Consider the following 19,085-nt stretch of genomic DNA (forward strand, 5'->3'; position numbering starts at 1 on the left):
TGCAGGGAAGAAGCACAGCAGTGACTTTTCCCGCCTGATTGCCCAGGTTCGGGGTCGCATGGACACCACCAGGCAGGCTCGTATAAAACAGGAAGTCACTGTGGAAGGAGAGGATGCACAAAAACCACACTCTGCAGGTACTCCAACACTCATTACCTTTCTCATGGAATAAAATATACTGCAGCCACAGGAAACTTTTAAGTGTTTCCCGTCCCCTTCAGCGCAAGTCACCTCATCCCCATGGTAATGTCATTGATTGCTTTGTGGCAAATTAGTTTTTTTTTTTTTTTTTTAAAACAGTATACAAAAGGAGCCATTCAATATTCAGTGCAGTTGTTGTGACTCCCTGCTGGTTGTGTGTGTGTGGGGGAGTGCACTCAGTTTATTGTTCCATCCTTGCCAAATTCACAACATCAACACAACACACTATTGTTAGGCAGTAGGCACGACAGTCAAGGGTGGATAATGGTGGATCAATAATGTTGCTGAATTTTTATGTGTTTTGGGAACAAGTGGAGAACAATTTCCAAAATGTTAAAGAGGAAGTGCAGGGAAGGAATGACAGGTGGGACAAGCTAGGAACGTACTTTTTCTGTATTATTTCATATGTTGGTGTTTTATAATGGCACTTTTTAGTCTTTGACATTTGTAATATTTTTCTTACATTTTAGGCATAGTTTGTAATTTCCTCTAAGTTATGAAAAAGAATTTGTAAAGACTTAAAGCATCCCACTACTTAACTGTTTTAGTTCACTTTCACTGCTCTCATAACGTTGTTATCAGCTGTAGCAGGCAGCTCTTTGCATTGTAAAAACTCCATACACTACCTGCTCAGCACCAAACGTTGTTAGTGACTAGCTGGTGAGCATAGATGAGTATTTAGCAGTAAAAGAGCCAGATATTTCCGCCAGGTTTTGGTAAAGACCAAACACAGAGCTGAGAGAGAGTGCATATTGGACCAGGTGACCAGAAACACAACTCCAAATGAATGACCGGTTGCTTTGTGACTGCTGGAGATGTAAATAACTGTTCAGCAAGTTCACCAATATCAACTCAAAGGTGATGATATGTTAATGTTGTGTTCACAGCTTGTTTCCAGTGCCCCCTACTGGCCCAGAGAATCAGTTATTGCAGGTTTTAATTAAGTGGGACTTACACTATCTAAGTGAATTAATTAGTGATATCGCATGTTGCTAATTTGTATGCAATACACTAATGAAAAGGCACACACCGAAACTGCATTATACCCTCCACTGTGTGAGAGACCAGGTGTATGTGATAGCACCAACATGACCTTAAATCTGCTTTTAACATTGAGAATATGTGAAAATGTGGTATGCAGTGGACATAAGTTGGCAGGGTCATCCAATGTATGCACACCCCCTTTGACAGATCGTTTCTCCACCGTTCTCCTTGGATGTCTGACACGATGATATATATATTTTTGCCTCCTCTAGATCAAGTTCCAGAGTCAAAAAGCTGCTCAGTGATCAAGGTAGAAGACACAGAATCTGATGAGGACTCATCTGCGAGAGGGATTGAATTGTCATCCAGCCCCACTTTGAGTGATGTCTCCATCAGCAGGTGAGCCTCAGATAATAGACACATCCTGATTCACTTACAGTAGGCGACACCCTCGAAGCTTGTCGTCCAGGGTTGGTCCTTTGCCTTGCTACAGAAAAGTAGTAGTCCTTGTTTTACTACTTTTCTGCCGTTTGAATCTGTCTAATTGTGAATAAAATGGATTTAGACCTTGAACAGTTCTATAATTTGTTCTGAAAAAGTGGTGCTTCCTCTTGTAACTCTTAAAATTCATAAATCCTTGAGTATATCACTGACTGTAACACTTATTTCCAAGCCTTCTGTGTGGCTTTGACAGGACAGGATTTTAATATGTGGTTCATTTCATATTTCATTATCATTTCTGAGAAAGTCCATCATGGTAATATCATTTTTTGTGCTAACTCAATCTGAGTTAATTGCATTCAGATGTTACCATGTTAGAAAAACAGGAGATGTCCTGCCTTGCACGGACAACAGTCTCCAAAGCTTTTCAGTATCCTATGATTACTCAGAAAAAAATATGTCCCGACACCTACTATTTAGGAAAAGAATACATTTTACTTATGATATAGAACAGTGGTTCCCAACTGGTCCAGCCGCAGGGTCCAGATTTTTTCTTAGTCATTAATTCAAGGTCTGAACCATTTGATACATTCAGCATCATCCTTTTGTTTGGACATGTCATCAAGCTAGTTTTCTGTCTCTGTCATGTAGCTGTCTGTTAGTTATTCAATTTACAGCAGGAAACAGCGCTGTGCCAGACAGTCACTGTACTTCAAAATAAGGTGTGTTTTTTTACAAACCGGACAAGTTCGAGTCACTTGCAGTCCATTCAGAATGGAATGGACCCACCAGTTGGGAACCACTGGTATAGACTATAGGCAAAACAATCACTTAGCTGTTTTACAAAGTGAGAAAAAAAGTAACCCATTTACTACAAAAGCACAGTGCTGCAGCAAGGTAAATACAGAATCACAGCATGTGCTGAATCTGCACACTGATGACATATTCCATCAGGAGGTTCCTGCTGGTAACAAGCACATTAGGAGAATCATCAGATCTATGCAGAGGAACAATACAGTGGTACTCAAATTATCAGCCAGTTCTTTTGCAATATAAGTAAGTGCTGTTTAGTCAGCGATAACTGCATGACTTCAATTGGAACAACAAATAAAGTCTCATTTTATGCCTCCTTTAAATTGAGATTTTTTTTTAGCATATCCACACGTACAGGGAGCCACTGAAATTAAACTGGAACTCACCATTTGACATTCAAAATGTTCCATAACTCACATCAGATCTATTTACTTCATTTAATAGAAAAATAACTATTATTGTTGTGGGTAAACATGAAATGTCAGTGTGCACATGCATGCATGATGTCTTTATAATGGCATTACATCCTTGATAAAAATGTGGCTGGATCATGTACAGTATAATACAGAGGACTTTGGTTTGAACCTTGAAGATTCTCAGTGGGAGTAGTTATCACTCGCTTTACACCACATAGGCATTCAACATCCTCTGTCAGCCTTCTATCCCACTCCTATTGTACTGCAGGGAAATATTTCTTGCCTATTATCGGAAAAATTCATAGTGTTTACATCTTTACTTTTTTTATATACTATCATTAAAATCCCAAGGTTGTTTGTTGCATACTTCTGCTCCAGTAATTCAACAAAAGGTTGTGGATTAATGATTCTGAATGTAAATCAAAACACAAGACACACTAGTTAACATTAGCTGTCATTATGGCATCCAGAGAGCACAGATTTGTGAACAGGGTCTAAACTGCCCCGCCAAACTGAGCATTTGCTTGATTTCAGGTCTTTTCCCCTGCTAATCAAGTATGATGAGCATTTGTGTGAATTGTGCAAGTGTGCAGCCTGAGCTCAGACACAGCTTTGAGTATAATTACAAAATGCAAAGATGACTAAATAAATCCGAGCAGCCGAGCTCTACATCTGGGACTCAGGAACCAGACAAGCTCCTTCCCCACACCATTAAAACTAATATTGGCAGACTCTTGTATGTGCTATCAACAGAGTGCTTCAGGAATCAGACAACCCTTCCTCTTAAAAGTTTCTAGATGCAACTCAACTCAAATTTATTTATAGAGCACATTTAAACACACAGGCATGCATCAGGGAAGACCACATCACAGCGACTCAAAGCTAATGAATAACAGTAGGTTTTGAGCCTGGACTTAAATGAGTCAGCGGACGGAGCAGTTCAGATTGGGAGGGGGATGCTGTTCCACAGTTTGGGAGGCAGACACAGCAAAGGCACGGGCACCGCTGAGCTTAAGTCTGGAGCATGCAACAGCCAGGAGCCCCAGGTCAGCTGACCTGAGGGACCTGGTCGTGGAATAGGGGGTTAGAAGTTCTGCGATGTAGGATGGGGCCGGATCATTAAGGGCTTTGTACACAAACATGAGGACTTTAAAGTCAGTTCCTAACTTTACAGGCAGCCAGTGGAGAGAGGCCAAAACACGTGTGATATGGTCTCTCCTCTGGGTTCCTGTGAGCTGTCTGGCAGCGGCGTTCTGAACCAGCTGGAGGCGGGACAGAGAGGACTGACTAATACCGGTGTACAGAGAGTTACAGTAGTCTAAACGGGAGGAGATGAGAGCCTGGATGGCTATCTCCAGGAGGGAAAGAAATGGCTTGATTTTGAAAATGGCGCGGAGTTGGATAAAGCTGGCTTTTACTGCTGCATTCATTTGTTTGTCAAACTTAAAGGCGGAGTCAAACATCACAGCAACATTTTTGACAGGGGGTTTTACATAGTTAGAAAGGCTTCATTTGATGGAGTCCGGGGGGGGGGGGGCGGCAAAGAGGACAACCCTCATTCAGCTGAAGGAAGTTCTGTGCCATCCATAGCAGCAAACCACTATTTACTATGTATAGATAGAGTAAGGTAATGGCGTCCTGAGCAGAGAATGAAGTCGTGCTACATCTGTGTGTGTTGTAATCCAAGCTTCTTTGTTCCCTGTAGTGGTAAGCCTGTCCAACCATGCATGCATGTTAGTGTATGTGTGTATCCTACTGGCTAGCTCATCCCTGGCCCTTTGCACTGCTCTCATACTTCCACTGAAATCATGGCAGCATGGTCGCAGCAGCATAGTGCCCACCCTCAATCCCCCTGGTTAACACTGTTAACTCTGTCATCATTGTTGCTGTTGTTCAGTGCTATTAAGGGAGTTAGCGCTGTTAGCTGCTCACTGCCGGCTCAGCCACCTGCATGATGAGAACAGAACTCATACGCTCTTAATTTCTAGCAGAGCTACTTTTAAGTTAGACAGAACAGAGGCTGTGTTTAATCTGAATTCCTACTAGGGCTGTCAACGAATATTCTAAATTCGAATTTAAATTCTAATTTGAAAAAAAAATGGACCTTCGAATGTGAAAATTGATATTCGATTGTGGAGGAAAAAAAAAAAAAACACCACCGCAGCTGTCCTCTTTGCGAGTGGGCGTTGGCATCAGACGTGCTTGCTGATTCACAAGCGGTTCTGCTCCCAGCTGTTGTCTCCGTCACCCAGCTTGACACATTCGCTCGCGGCTCGCGCAGAAAATAGACCAGACGCCGAAACGATCGCTGCAGGGTGCAAGCTGGTCACGGTCCGGCGCTTCTAGGCTATTTGCAGCGCTTCCGCGGGCGGTGTGGCCACGGGTCAGAGAGGGGGGGCGAGCGAGAGGTCCGCGGTCATTTCTAACGTAATGTTATAGATAATTGTTTTATGTGTTTTAATGTGTAGGTATGTACATGTTTTCAAAGACGTTTATGTTGAAATAAAAATACCTACAAGTAGTTATGTTTCCTTATATTAATACAAGTATGTTTCCTTGTATTAGTTTGCCCTCTTGTGGACATAATGCGGAAAAAAAATATTCGAATGGTTCGAACCTATGAGTTATTTGTAGAAGGAATATTTGAACGTCATTTTTGAGCAATTTTGACAGCCCTAATTCCTACACACCTTTCTGCCGTAATTAATTCATTTAATGTATGCACGCAGCTTGTTTTAAGTGCATATTACAGAAATCATCAAATAATTGGTAAAGAAATTGTCAAAAAATTGTATAAAGGTAAAAGTCAAGCCATGCAACATTGATGTGGACAAGGAAGGACAGAGACTGTCCTTCCTTGTCTCTGTATAAGCTTTGAAAAGGTCAAGGGAAATTAAATTGTGTCAGCACATCTGAGATGATCGCCTCAGGTATCAACAGTTAATTAGCTGCCCCAGGCACACTACAACTGTGCCAAGAAACAGTCTTCATTGTGACAGCTGGATGTGACAACAGCAAACTTCTCTCTAATGATGATTTCATTCAACGTGTTGCATACTTTTTTTTAAAGAAAGATGTTAGTGCTTGTGGATGGTGGCTATACAGAAAGTATCTTTTTAACCTCCAAGGTCAGCCATGAAGATGCATATAAGATTAAATCTGTTCTTCTTAATGGGTACTTCATTGATGCCGAATAACCAGCTGTGTGACATTAAAACTTAAAGTTCTCTCTTCTGCTCAAACTTTCTTTTGTCAGGGATTCATGAGAAGTAGCCCTTTGGTGGCTCAGGGTCAACCTTGTCTTAAAGTTATGATGATGTCCTGCTTGTATTAACCTGCCTGGTTTGATAGATGATTGATCAGAGGTCATGTTAGATTACTTTTCATTACATAGCTTGCTGTTTCTCTGTTCCTTATTCAATTACAACCTCAATTTTGCACCTTCTTTTTGACTTGGTCAGGCCTGTCACTGTCACTGTTTTTATACCATGCAGGGATTTCCCCCAGGGTTACTCCTGAGGAGTGTGCTATTAACATTTTGTAATTTCTGTGCTGAATTTTATGGCATTCTGCCTGTAACTGTGGTTTTGTTTGGGCAGTGCAGCACTTTTAAGTTTTAGGTGTTTCAATCCAGCACAGTATTGCAGTTCCCATTCCAATTCATTTCTCACTCTTTAATGGGCAGTATTTTTCTTGTCAGCGATTATGGCATTGCAATGTCATAACACATCTTTTAAAAGTGGAATTAATTTAATTTCTTTTAATTGCTACTTGAGCATTTTATTTGCATTTTATGCCCTCTGTTAAAGTGTGTTTTGACAAGTAAAAACATTAGTAATGATGTAAGACATTTTTTTCTGAATACCAATTTTAATTTGCAAACTAGGTTTACTGGACTGACCAAATCATTTTCCTAATTTCTTAAGGCATTAGGCTCTTGAGAGGAATATTTTATTTTAAATCTTTCTCTTTCTCTCTGCTGTTTAAAATAAAATGTTTCAAACCCCAGGATATAATATTTATCATATAATCAAAAGGTTGAAACATCAGGGATTCAAACAATCTCAAAATGTCACACAAAAACAAACACACGTGGGTGCAGGGTTGCCAGGCAACAATAGGTCATTAATCTTGGGATACAGAACAGATAGTAACAGAAGAACTCCAGCCATAAACTATGTGTTTGTGCCAGCGGGGTTTTAACAGCCCAAACAGTGTGGATAAGTGTGCATTGAAATAAAAGCTGCAGAACAGCCTCGCCGCACAAAAAACACCATCACGGAAGTGTCACTTTGTTTTCTGTATTGTAGAAGTAGAAACCCTTTTTATTTGCAGTGTTGACAGAGCATGAATGCACATGAGAAATGAGACCAGCTTTGCAGTACAAACGCCAGATTGATTCAACACAACATCCTGTTGTGTGTTTGAGTGTGCTTGAGGCGTAGGGAGAGAATTGGGCAACTTATCTATCCAACCAAAGCTACAGATGTGTGGGGAAATACTTTTTTTTTTTATCAGCAACAAAACAAATGTAACAACACTGCTTTTCACAAACACTCACCTGTTACACAGCTCCATAGGATGTCAACAATGGAATTGCTTCTCAGTCTAAACCAAGTATACCAAGCCCATTAAGCGCTGTGTTTTTGTACCGAGTCCTCACTGAAATACGTGTTTCTTTCATATTTTCACTTATAAATTTTGAGAGTGCCTTTAATTTATAACTTTGCAGACTTTCAACCAAAGTTCAAGCTGTATTTTGTCTGGAACATGAAAGGCTTGCGTACTTTAAACCCATTCCAGTGTTGATTTGGCAAAATGCTCAAGAACATTGTGTTAATGGAGCATAAATTATCACCATCAATCTGAGGCTACAATTCACCTGCCCTTTCAAGTACCGTCCTGCCACCACTATACTTTGATTTAAGGATGATGAATCTCATGCTCTTAATCTTCAAAATGCATATATGTCATGCAAATATAATACCCTGTGTCACACTAACAAATACCACTATGTCTCCTTTATCCCTAAAGCTCTAACTGCACTCTGACACATTTAAAAAAAAACGGCTCAAAGACACACAAAACCCAACAGTCTGGTACCAAATACAAGCAAACTTAAACACAGCGTCAGATATTGCAGGCTTCATACCAATATGGAGAAACCATAGACTTTCTAGAAGATTAGCAACTTTATGGAAATGTATAATGACAATGATCTACTTTATAGCTTTGAAGATTTGCAAAGAATTTTAAAATATCCCCTTAAAGCACCTGTTCAAATCCCTGCAGATTAGGAGTCATATTTTACAGCATTTACACAGTTTCCTAGAAGACCTCCCATGTTTAGCCTTGAGAAGGCCATACTAGATTATCTTTAGGGTCTTGGCCAGCTTTCCTTGTAGTAGATAAATCTCAAGAATCCTCCAACAAAAAAAAGATTTGCTTAAGAAGTCTCTAATAATGACTGGAGGAGAGTTTGCCAAGGCACACAAAGCATCAATACCAGCTTTAAATTGATACCATTTAAATGGATTATGTTTAAATATATAACTCCCTTCCTGTTTCATCTCTTTGATAGTCATAATCTTGACTTATGTACTAAATGTTGCCTAGGAGAAGACACATTGCACTGTCTTTGGAGCTGCCCCCAAAATGAAACAATTCTGGGAAAAGGTCAAACTATATCTGATAATAAACACCTATAGCTCGACATTGGTTTAAAGTGTTTCCAACTGTTTAACCAAGGAAAACGTGAACATTTAAATATGGGGATGATTTATTAAATATCTTGAAAGTCACCTTGCAAAATGTCTGCTGGGTTGCTGTAAAAGGCAATGTTGTAATGCATAATGTTAATGTAATATTATTTAATATAAAAGTTACAGATTTTTTTGTCTGTTTTTATGTGTGTCTATGTGTTTGTCTTGGTGTTAAAATATATATATAATTGAAAAACAATGCATATTTGCAAACCCCAGCGAGAATGTCCCTCATTGGTACTGCCGCATTTTAAAATTTCATACACTTTATGTGTTAAAGCTCTGAACAGCAGAGGTGGGAACGGCTTATAGTGTAGTGTAGTCAGGGGAAATACACAGGAAGTGAAGTGTAGAATTTACAAGTCATAACTTCCAGATCTCACTGGCTGACAACAATAGGAGAAAAAGACATGTCTGCTCTTTCTGTACGTATTGTGACTTGTGATAAAGTGTTTTCCTGCAAATATAGCCTTTTGCTGGTGTGAAAAAGCATCTAGATTAGATTTGACTCCTTTTTGAATTAATGGCATGGGCCATACTTTTTTGGGCACTCTGTTTATCTTGACAGTTATATGGCTTTTCCATTGATAGTTGGGTCTATGGGATGTGTGATGCAGCACAAGCACCTGCTCATATGAGTCTAAAAGGAAAGGTAATGTTTATTGATTGCAGGGCACCACAGTTTATGTAAAAAGGGCTCACTTTCAGGGCAGTTACTCAGGTACCAACCAAGTTTGTTTATTGAAAAAGCAAAAACCCTGGGTGCTTCTCAAAGTCAAGGATCCTTCCTTGGTAGGGTGAGTTCTTCCAAGGAAGGATTCTACAGAGGCAAGGCAAGAGTCCTTCCTAGCATTCAGTGAACACACATTGGAACAGGCTAACAAGTGTCCCCAGGTTTATGTCATTAATCCTCAGCAGACTGAGGAGGTTTCTGGGTACTGTAATCATTTTGGCACTTTCTAATATTGTTGTACAATTTTAATTTCTCACCGTGATTTCCCCCCAAAAATACACCAATCGAACCTGACAGAAAGCAATTATCAAGTGGTTATCATGTGAATAGTGGGGGGAGGAGTGGAGGTGGACACTTAGCGCCTCATCTCTGCTGTAAATGATTCATTTAAAAACTTGTGGGTACTTAATACCCGCTGAGGGTCTCAGTCCTCAGAGAAATTCGGAAAGATCCTTGACATCGGAACAGTCCTTTGGTGGGGGTCGATGACGCAGCCACCTTGAAATTCGGCTGTTTGAGTGTCCTTCCTTGACTTTGAGAAGCGCCACCTGTTTCAGATAAACTTTGTAAATGACATGTTCTCTTTTTCTTTCTTTCCTCTCCCTCTTTCTCCCATTACAGTTCCATTTCAGACATCTTTGGTCCAGAGCCTTCCAGAAACTCACAGTAAGTGATTCTGCTGTCTTTGCTACTGTCAGGAAAAATCAGGGATTTTTTTTGCCAGGAATGCTATGCAATCTGTTTGCCATTACAAGTGATTGCATATTTGTGATGATGCATAGGCTAGATGTCGACACGCTCTGCTGTCAGAATCGTTATGACAAAGAGTAAGTTCACACAAGTTAAGTTGGTGTCACATGACAAAAAGCAGTTACTTACAAGTTTGCAAATACTTGAGTTGTCTTTGAAAATAATCAAGTGAAATGATGAGATTTTAGAGTCTCAGCTCCATCTTTGAGGAGCATAGATTCATTTTCTACATGTGGTACAACTAATGTTAAAATACCCTGTTACCTGACATTGTAAGTGCTGTATTTATGTCACACCAGCCTCATAAATAAATCATATTAAATGCAACACTGTTCCATCAGTTAGGGAGGACTGTCCCATGTTTTTATTAAAGATGCAGCGGTGAGTGAGGAATTTATGACCGGTGACAAAGCACAGTGCACTGTGGGACACAGAATCAAGAGGCTTTTAAGGTGGAGGGAGAGACACACACATACACAATATCGCTCTAATAGATAGGGGTGGGACGCTCCAGGCAACTCACGATTCAATTGGATTATGTTTCAGAGGGCAGCGTTTCAATTACAAAACAGTTATCGATGCATCAGAATGTTTTATTTTTTTCATGGTACGACTACTTGCTACTTTTTAAAACATAGCGTACTCTATTGTAATGACACATAATGAAATAAACAGATAAATTTACTTACATGCAGCGTGCTCTTGTCCACGTCCCTTTTCCCATCATCTACATAGAGGCAAAAATGCTCCCATACCTTAGCTTTTAAAACCAGGGCAGCCAGTCAGATTGTAATTATCAGCGGTTGCTCATGCTAACTCACTGTGGGATATTTATGGTAGTGTTCAGCATTTGCATACTGTCATATATCACTGGAACTAGCATGCAGTTCACATCCTGATGAACAATAAATAGCCTGAAGCCATTTTATTTTAGAAAGTTAACTTCATTAATTTGTTAGTTAATTAATTTAAAAGCACCTTACCTTGCAGTCTCCTGCCTGTATGAGAATAATAAAACGAGGGGGAGGCAGAGTGGTTCGCTGTGTGGTGTCATGTCTCCAACAGTGGAGAGCAGCCTCTCTGCTGCACATTAGACAAGACGTTGAGTGAGCCGGGCGAAGGGTTTGTGAGGTGAAACAGACTGAGCATAGAGTTATTTTCTTCACCACAGAGTTGGTTTGAGCTGTTAATGCTGCAGTGTGTGTTGGTCAGCCGGTCTCATTACTGCTGATCGTTGTTCCTCTCCATTAACACTAGTCTCTGGGTGATAGCGTAGAAAGTATTTACAATATACGTCATGTTTGTCTTGAAAATGTAACAATTTAGATGTTAAATGTTGGCAACTGCTTCCCTTTTTGAAAATGAGTTACATGTTAACTCTGGCGTGTCCGAGCAGTCGACTGTACAGTTGAGTTCTGCCTGTTTTGCTCCGTTAACTTCACATTATTAACAAACATTTAGATGATCGATCATTGACATTTGTGAATCGATGCCAAATGTGCACATTGCGAATGATTTAAGACTTTATTCCTCAGCCCTAATAATCAAGAGCATACATATGTATACAGTGGTCTTCCAGCTAGCAAACGACCTTCAGTTTGCTTGTCATGAGTTAAACACAGGTCTTAAAAGTGAGTCTGGTGTCCAACCTGGTCCCAAAGTATCTATAACACTCCATTTCAATTTGAGATCCCTGAAGCGTACGGACAGGGACGTTAGGCCTGATATTCTTCAGTGATCTTGAGAATAGCACACATTTTGTTTAATCAGAATTTAAAGCACGCCTATGTGTGATAAGAGAGGTCTGAAATGTATCAAAAGCATACAGTATTTGCAATGGCCTGTGCCATATAACACCTTGACATTCCTCCCCCGTCATTTCTTTTGACCAAGCCTACTATTTGTTGAGAGCCACTTAATTTTGACCCGCAGGCCAGAATAAAACAAGACGTGCCGCTAAGACTGCAGCAGTGCCTGCTTTCATAGACGTTGCTTTTCAGTCACAGCTTAAGTTTGAATAGGTTGTCCCTCATCTCCTCTGTGACCATGTAATATAATGCTTTTCCTTGAGTTTTGGAAGTTTACTTTTTATCAAAGGCAGCAAAACAGCACTTTTGTTGACAAATTATTGGCAAACAGTGGGAAGTTTGTCTGGCAGTTAGTGTTCCTGAGCTCCTGCTGATTGTTCAGACAACTTTACATCCCGGGGAAGATGATTTCATCCAATTAAACTGTTTGCCAGAGTTATGTCAGCAATAAATCTAATTGTCCAGGGGTTGCGGTGGTGATATTTCAAACCAATTATAGCCATGACGAGCGGGCAGAATATTGAGATTTAATATATACTGTAATCAGAAGCCTGCTCGCTGTATTCTCTTTTATCCTCTCCTCTTTTTCTCAATCAGTTTGTTTCTGGGCTGTTACTGCTGTCATTTCTGTCAAATGATTTTGGCATTGCAATAAGACAGAAACACACAGCTCCTCAACCCAGAGGGCTCGCATAAACAGCTCCACTGACCCGCTGCTCATTTGCTTGCAAACTACGCATGAAGACAGAGTATCTTTCCTTTAGGTTACAGAAGGTGATGCCGCATTGCCTATGCAGCGTTGCATCTTGTCTCCCTCTCATTCATGCTGGTGGTGTAGCCTTGTTCTGTTGAAGCAACCCTTGTCATTGGTCGGACACACACAAATAACAAACCAAAGGAAATGATTCTAAATGAGTTTAGCATTCCTGACCAAACTGACACCATGTCCTCTACGGTTTCACACTTTGGCCCCTCAGTTTTCCTCATATAGAGACAGATATAAACAGTTTGGTTGGAAGATCATCGCGGACAAAAATGTATGAAGAGAATATCACTCACACACACTTTCCATCTTAATACATGACACATTGCAGTCCATGTCCTTGATTTCATTTGTTAAATGAGGCTGCCTAAAACATCACATTATTCTGTGGCACAGTTTAAATTAAATGTTCTTGCACTGTATTATTCTGTGATAACCCACAGGGCAGGTCTGTTTCAAGGACAGTTCCCATACAGAGAGCTTTACTGTCACACTACTCACAAAACACCTAAGCACTTACACATGAATGTGATCTACACCTTGTCTCTCTTGTGCTTAGAGGAGACCGCGCGTGTCTTCTGAATGACCTTGAGGCAAACTCTGGAACCGCTAGCGTTCGTTCATAATGTCATCCCTCCACTCTGCAGTGTTCTCTGTATGTAGTCATACTACACCAGCACTGTTGGGCCTTGGGATGCCTCGTCAACTCAGTGGGAAGAAGCCAAGTCTGTGTTTGTAACAAGTGCGAAAGTTAATTTTCTTTCTGTCAGGCAAGGCTTTATCTCCATCCTCCAGCCTTCTGTCAGACAATGGCGATGATGACATTGTAACTGTTGATTGTTTTAGTCCTGATCCACACGTTGCACAGAGGCCAACTGCCTGCTTACCAGTAATCCACTACGCTTAGTTGTCTCCCTGTCCTTCCCACATGTAGACTTCTGACCCAAATTCCAGTGCTGGAATTTTGTTTTTCCAGTCCATCCTGTCAAGATAAAGAGGCAGAGGACCTTGTCACAGGCTGGAGGGTGATATACATCTGTAGCTTAATCAGCTAAGGAGAGCCTTTCATGTGAGGCTGTAAGCGGTTCCACATGGAAGATACTGTGGTTTCATGTTATCTGAACATTTCATTATGGTGAAGACCTGTGTTCACCAGCACTACATGCTGCGCTGTGGAGCCCACCGGGGTTCACACGGTAGCGAAGCAATATTGATGTGGCAGAAGGTAATTCATGAGGGGACAGCAGCTTATTTAGAGGCACAGAGTGCTGAGTCCAAATGTGTTCCTCTCACAACAGTGAGGTTTTTTTCCAGAATAAAAACACAGAATTGTTAGTGGGGTTTTTTTTGTGGTATGCTGGCTGAATGAAATGTGTGGATTTAATGGTCTCAGAAAAATAAATGAAATACTGCAATTTGCATTATTTTCGAGCTGTAGAATGAAGAAAAAAACTGCAAACACTTGTTTACATTAAGTAGACTGCATTCAGCTTGCCAGCAAGGTGCATTGCATTTACCTCTCATCCATTGTAAGGAATACAACAGTATTTTTCTGACAAGATCTTTGGCAATTCAATACTGTCATGCTTGGAATATGTGTTGTGCTAATCCTATTATCTCAGTGTGTGACAATATTCACTTACAAGCACTTTATTCAAGTTACATTGTGTTATAGTGAACAGCAAAAATACTTCATGTCCCCAAATTGTATGCACAGTCCTCTCGTACTGTGACACATTTAATTGATGAAAGCTTTATATGCGCGGCCACTACTACCAGTAGTCCTACACTGTTTTTGTCAGGCGGCAAAATGACATACTATTATTTCTAAAAAGCACTTCATACTGTTACAAATCCTATGTGAGACTCCAATCCAAAGGAGAGCTTCTTTTAATATCATTGCAGCAAGTTTGTATTTGACACGTTGTCTCTCGTGACCTTTTGTCTGTGGCTCCATATTTTTCTTATTCTCTTCTGATTGTAGTTCACAGTAGAATTGCAAGTGCCTTTTGCTTAATTGTCAACATATCTGAGTAGACAGATGTTTTGCTTGAATTAATTTGTTCCACACTAATGTTGTCACGGTACAGGAATTTCCAAATTAGATACAATACCTTGAAACATATTGATATTCGATACGGCAGGGAAGAATTGACATTGAGGGCGTAACATTTAAAATGACTGCAGGAAAAATGAACAATAATTAAAACTTCTTTCACATAATTAAAAAGTAATATTCTTGTGGCAGGGCACAGGTTCAAAAGCAGAAAAGCGCAAGCAGTAAACAAAACTAGGCGTCAAAAGCCTTTACGCAGCCCGAGCAAATCAGACAAGTGACGAGAAGACAGCACTGTGTGAGAGGAGGCGGGGCTATGGGGGCGCTACAGTGGTGTGTGTGAGATAGCAAGAAGTATTGATAGTGCCGATACTGCAAAAAATGAAATCTTGATAAGTTTGACAAGACTTTTCCACAGTGTGAGCAAACAAGTTGTGTTTTCTCAAATCAAATCATAAAGTGGGAGATAACAGGATGAATAAAAATGAACAGTGTCTGCCCATCTCGAGTTGATCTCATATTTGCAAACAATTGACTTTGTGCCTCTACAAAAGAGACGTCCCAAAAAGGGAACATTTTGTTTGTCACACTGCTGGGTAGACAGGCCCTAAGAGCTTTGTGTTAGCATAAACATTGATTTTTCCTTTTAATTGGACACACAAGGTTACGTCTAAGTGATTATTACTGGTGTTAGCAACCACTTAGTCCATTGTAATGTATTAGCTGGAGGGGTGTCAAGCGGCCTGCTGTTCAAGATAAAGTCAAAATAATTTTTTCGATCACTCCGGCAGCATGATAATCACGCATGAACGCACTCAGGCTACGCTCCTGCCTCCATTTCCTGTCAGTTGATTGCAGTCTGCAGAATTTATAGTATCTCCTCTTTATTAGTCGGTCAAAGTGAAGGGGCTTGTGGTGTTAATTGACTGTATGAACCACTGGCCACTGAGCAGCAACTGTGGGCAAACAGGCATTAATTTTGACTTCTGATTTACCACACACATGAGGACTATTTTAGAGCCTAGGCTGACATGATCCGCCAAAATGGTCATGGTTTAAGTAATCATGCTGGTAGATGCCTGGCTAGAAAATAATTTCATTTTAAAAGTGATTAAATTGTAAGCTTCTCCCCACTGTCTCAAATGTGCGTTTTCTCGAGATGCATGTCCAGGCCTGCTGGTGAATGGCAGGAGATGTGAAAGCAATTTTAAGAAGACTATTGTAGATTGATTAAAATCATGCACAGACTTTATGGCTCCAAGACAGCCTTCTGGGGCCTGTAGCTGATGCATATTCCAGAAATGAACATTGTGGTTGGTATGTAATTTGGAGCTGGAAGTTTTTTTGCTATTGATTGATTGTGTGCAGAAACCAAGCAGCTGGTGGACAGCAAATGTATATCATTTAGCAGAAGCAGTGTGACGGAAAGGTAAAATGTGTCACTACAAAACAGAACATAATGCACCTGTTCAGATTAATTTGTGCGTCGATGTAGTGCTTTTTCAAAGCCTCTGCTCACTTTAACCTTTTTTACCTCAACAAAATGTTCATGAAAGTCTGCTGATAATACCACCTCAATCTTTGTTTTCAGAAGCTTTGCATATTTCTCTCCAACATTCATAAAGGATTAAAAGGTCATCTCTGAAAATGTCCTTTCACAGGGACACAGACTGGACCCCTGTCCGAAAGCGAACCACAAGAGGAGATGATGCATCGTCATCGCCTGTGAGTGGAAAACGACGGCGTAAAACATGAGGAGAGATGAAGAAAAGGGAGGGAGGGAGGGAGAAAGACATTTCTCTCCTGCCAAATAAATGCCATTTAACTTCTGACTGACTCTCAGGCATATCAAGAACTTATCTTAATGCACATTCCTGTTCAGCATTTCACGGGATTTTCTCAAGTTGCGCTGTTTGCACTGTCATGATGTGAATAAATGATCAGTATTTTTACAGATTTTGTAGTCTTGAGATCCATGATGAGCTGTGGTCTCTCAGCGAACTTAATGAAATGAGATGTGCCATGGTCATCATCTAGTTTTCTATTGCTGCTTGTTGATTAATCCACAGTATTTTTTCTTTATTTTCTTAATCTTAATGTTTTCTTTTAAATGTTGTAAGGTCCAGTGTAATATGTAGTATAACCTGAAATAAACCTGTCGTATCATTCACCAGTTTTGCATTTGAACACTTTTTGGGTTGTGCGATCAATTTATCTGCCAACGTGAGCCGCTCATGTCCTCACGAAGAGAATTTTTGTACACTGTACAAAGCTAAACTTGGAGTTTGTCGTTGTGGTGCAACTATTGAATTTAGCAGCTTTATAAATGATCCCTAAAAATGCAGTTTTCCACCTCCAAATAGCTGGTTGTCTGCCTGTTTCCTAACCTATCACCTCCATCTTCAAATTTTCCTTCAAATATTTTGTCTGATTTAGATTAAGAGCTTAGTCCCATGGGATTCCTCTGTCCTTTGCAATTTCAAGGCACGCAGCGAATCTGTAGCTCTGAATTGATTGTTTTCTTTGAAAGCAAAGTAACCGGGGTCAGTTTAATCCAAGAAACCCAATGCTTGTGGAAACCCCAGGTCAAAGCAAGCACGAGTGTAAACACTTAAGGAGCGAGGGGAGGTGGTGTTTACGTATACGTGCATGGGAGAGTGAGCAGGAACACATTTGGGAGCCAACCTTGATTGAAAACAGAGCTCGCCTGGAGCCTGCAGTCCGAAACATGCTGCTCCTGACTCAGTTGTCCCTCCCCTCAGACGCAGCAGGGTCGCACTGACAGACATTGCGGGATCCATACCAATGTGACATGCTCATTAACACCTCTGATCCCATTGAATCCTTACATCTCTTCGATACAGTGATGCAGGCTTAATTAAAGGGGACTCTTGCCTGAAACCACAGGAGAGGTTTGAGTGGCTCCTGATCCCTGCCTCCAATTGAGATGCAGTGAAGCAGGCAGTGATATCACTGATTCCATACACACACCGATCCAGAGAGACTGCACCCTTTCAGTAGAAATCACAGTCACCTTATTTGTCTGTCTGGGTGGTAACGTTGAAGGGGATATTTATCATCTGTCTGACACAAGGGGAAACACAATTTAAATCTCATTAATCATGACGTCCCTCCACTGTGGTCCGAATCTACGTTTGCTCTTATTCCGAATGCACCGTACAGCCGTGACAGCTTTTTTGTAACTGTCCAAGCCTCCTAAGAAAGGATAGCCAATCTGAATGTCACGGGGAGAGATCAGAAGTCAGCGCAGCAGACCTTCAGGGGTACATTCACCCTTAGAACTTAATGTTCTGCATGAACTTCTCTGCCCCTGACTACAGCTCACATTAAGCTCAGCCTCGAAGACGAAATAGCAGCAGTGTTAACAGCCCTCCTTGTGCTTAAAACCTCTTTTCTCTCCCCTACAACAGCTGAAAATTTCTGCCAATGGAGTGACAAATTTCTCTTGATCCAGGAATTACCCAGAGGCAAGCTTGAAGGGGTGCCCACACTAATTGGGAAATTTCCATATATTAGTGTGAATAGTGTCAGATGTCTTTGTGGAAGGCAAAAGTTTGACCATAGACTTTTTAAAATGTGTCAGAAATATATGCAGAAAGAGTCTGCTTGGTTTTCTGTTGTTTTTTGTATTCTGTAGTTATAGAAATAATAAAAATAAAAAGTTCCAGAAGTACAATTAGATTATAATTTAGATTTATATTCAGATTATTTTGATTACAGAAAACAATAAGACAGACAACAAATAAATGAATGAAATCCTAGGAAACTTTTTATATAGATATTTATAAACAATCTATAATTAGTGAGTTTTATGATTAAACAACAACAAAACAAATTTTATTTTAGTCCGGCATCTCTTTTGTCTTTTCCTTATAATGTAGCACTTCTATAAACAGCTCCTTTGGTGTCAGTGATTCCTCCTTTTGTACATTTGCACAATTACCATATCTGCCTTCCAAAGCGTCTCAAAAACAACTTCTGACTGTCAGTGCTTGATACATCACTGTGACTGCCAAGTGTATTGAAAGAGGACCAAAGGAAACACGCCGCTTGTAATGAAAATGAGGTTTAACTTTAGTTAGAAACAAGTGAAGATGTCTCACTTTACAGTTTAAATGTGAAGTTCTCAACGCCAGATTCACATACTCTGGGTATCCAAAGTTTCCAGCCACATCTCGTTGCTGTCTTCAGTGGATAAAGTTCTCCAGTTGACTACACCATAAACTAAATCTTATGGGAATGTACTCGTGTACTGCTTTAGGAAAGCTCTCAACAATTTCTTGCATGTTTCTGAAAAGGATTGTGATGACAAATGAAGCATCTGACAATTATCCCTT

The 19,085-nt window shown here is 40.3% G+C and overlaps 1 protein-coding gene across 2 annotated transcripts in view; it reads left to right on the forward strand.

The window, feature by feature from the left end:
• The window catches only part of rad18 (RAD18 E3 ubiquitin protein ligase), a 39,451-nt gene extending 22,952 nt beyond the window's left edge, over window positions 1–16,499 (forward strand). For both annotated transcript variants that reach the window (XM_049589047.1, XM_049589055.1), the window contains 4 exons: window positions 6–137; window positions 1,458–1,584; window positions 9,972–10,016; window positions 16,389–16,499. In XM_049589047.1, coding sequence (XP_049445004.1) covers window positions 6–137; window positions 1,458–1,584; window positions 9,972–10,016; window positions 16,389–16,482 — 398 coding nt within the window. In that variant the 3' untranslated portion in view covers window positions 16,483–16,499. The remainder of the gene's footprint in view (window positions 1–5; window positions 138–1,457; window positions 1,585–9,971; window positions 10,017–16,388) is intronic.
• The last annotated feature ends 2,586 nt before the right edge of the window (window positions 16,500–19,085 follow it).

Source organism: Epinephelus fuscoguttatus, linkage group LG1 (assembly GCF_011397635.1).
Source record: "Epinephelus fuscoguttatus linkage group LG1, E.fuscoguttatus.final_Chr_v1".
NCBI classification, from domain to species: Eukaryota; Metazoa; Chordata; class Actinopteri; order Perciformes; family Serranidae; genus Epinephelus; species Epinephelus fuscoguttatus.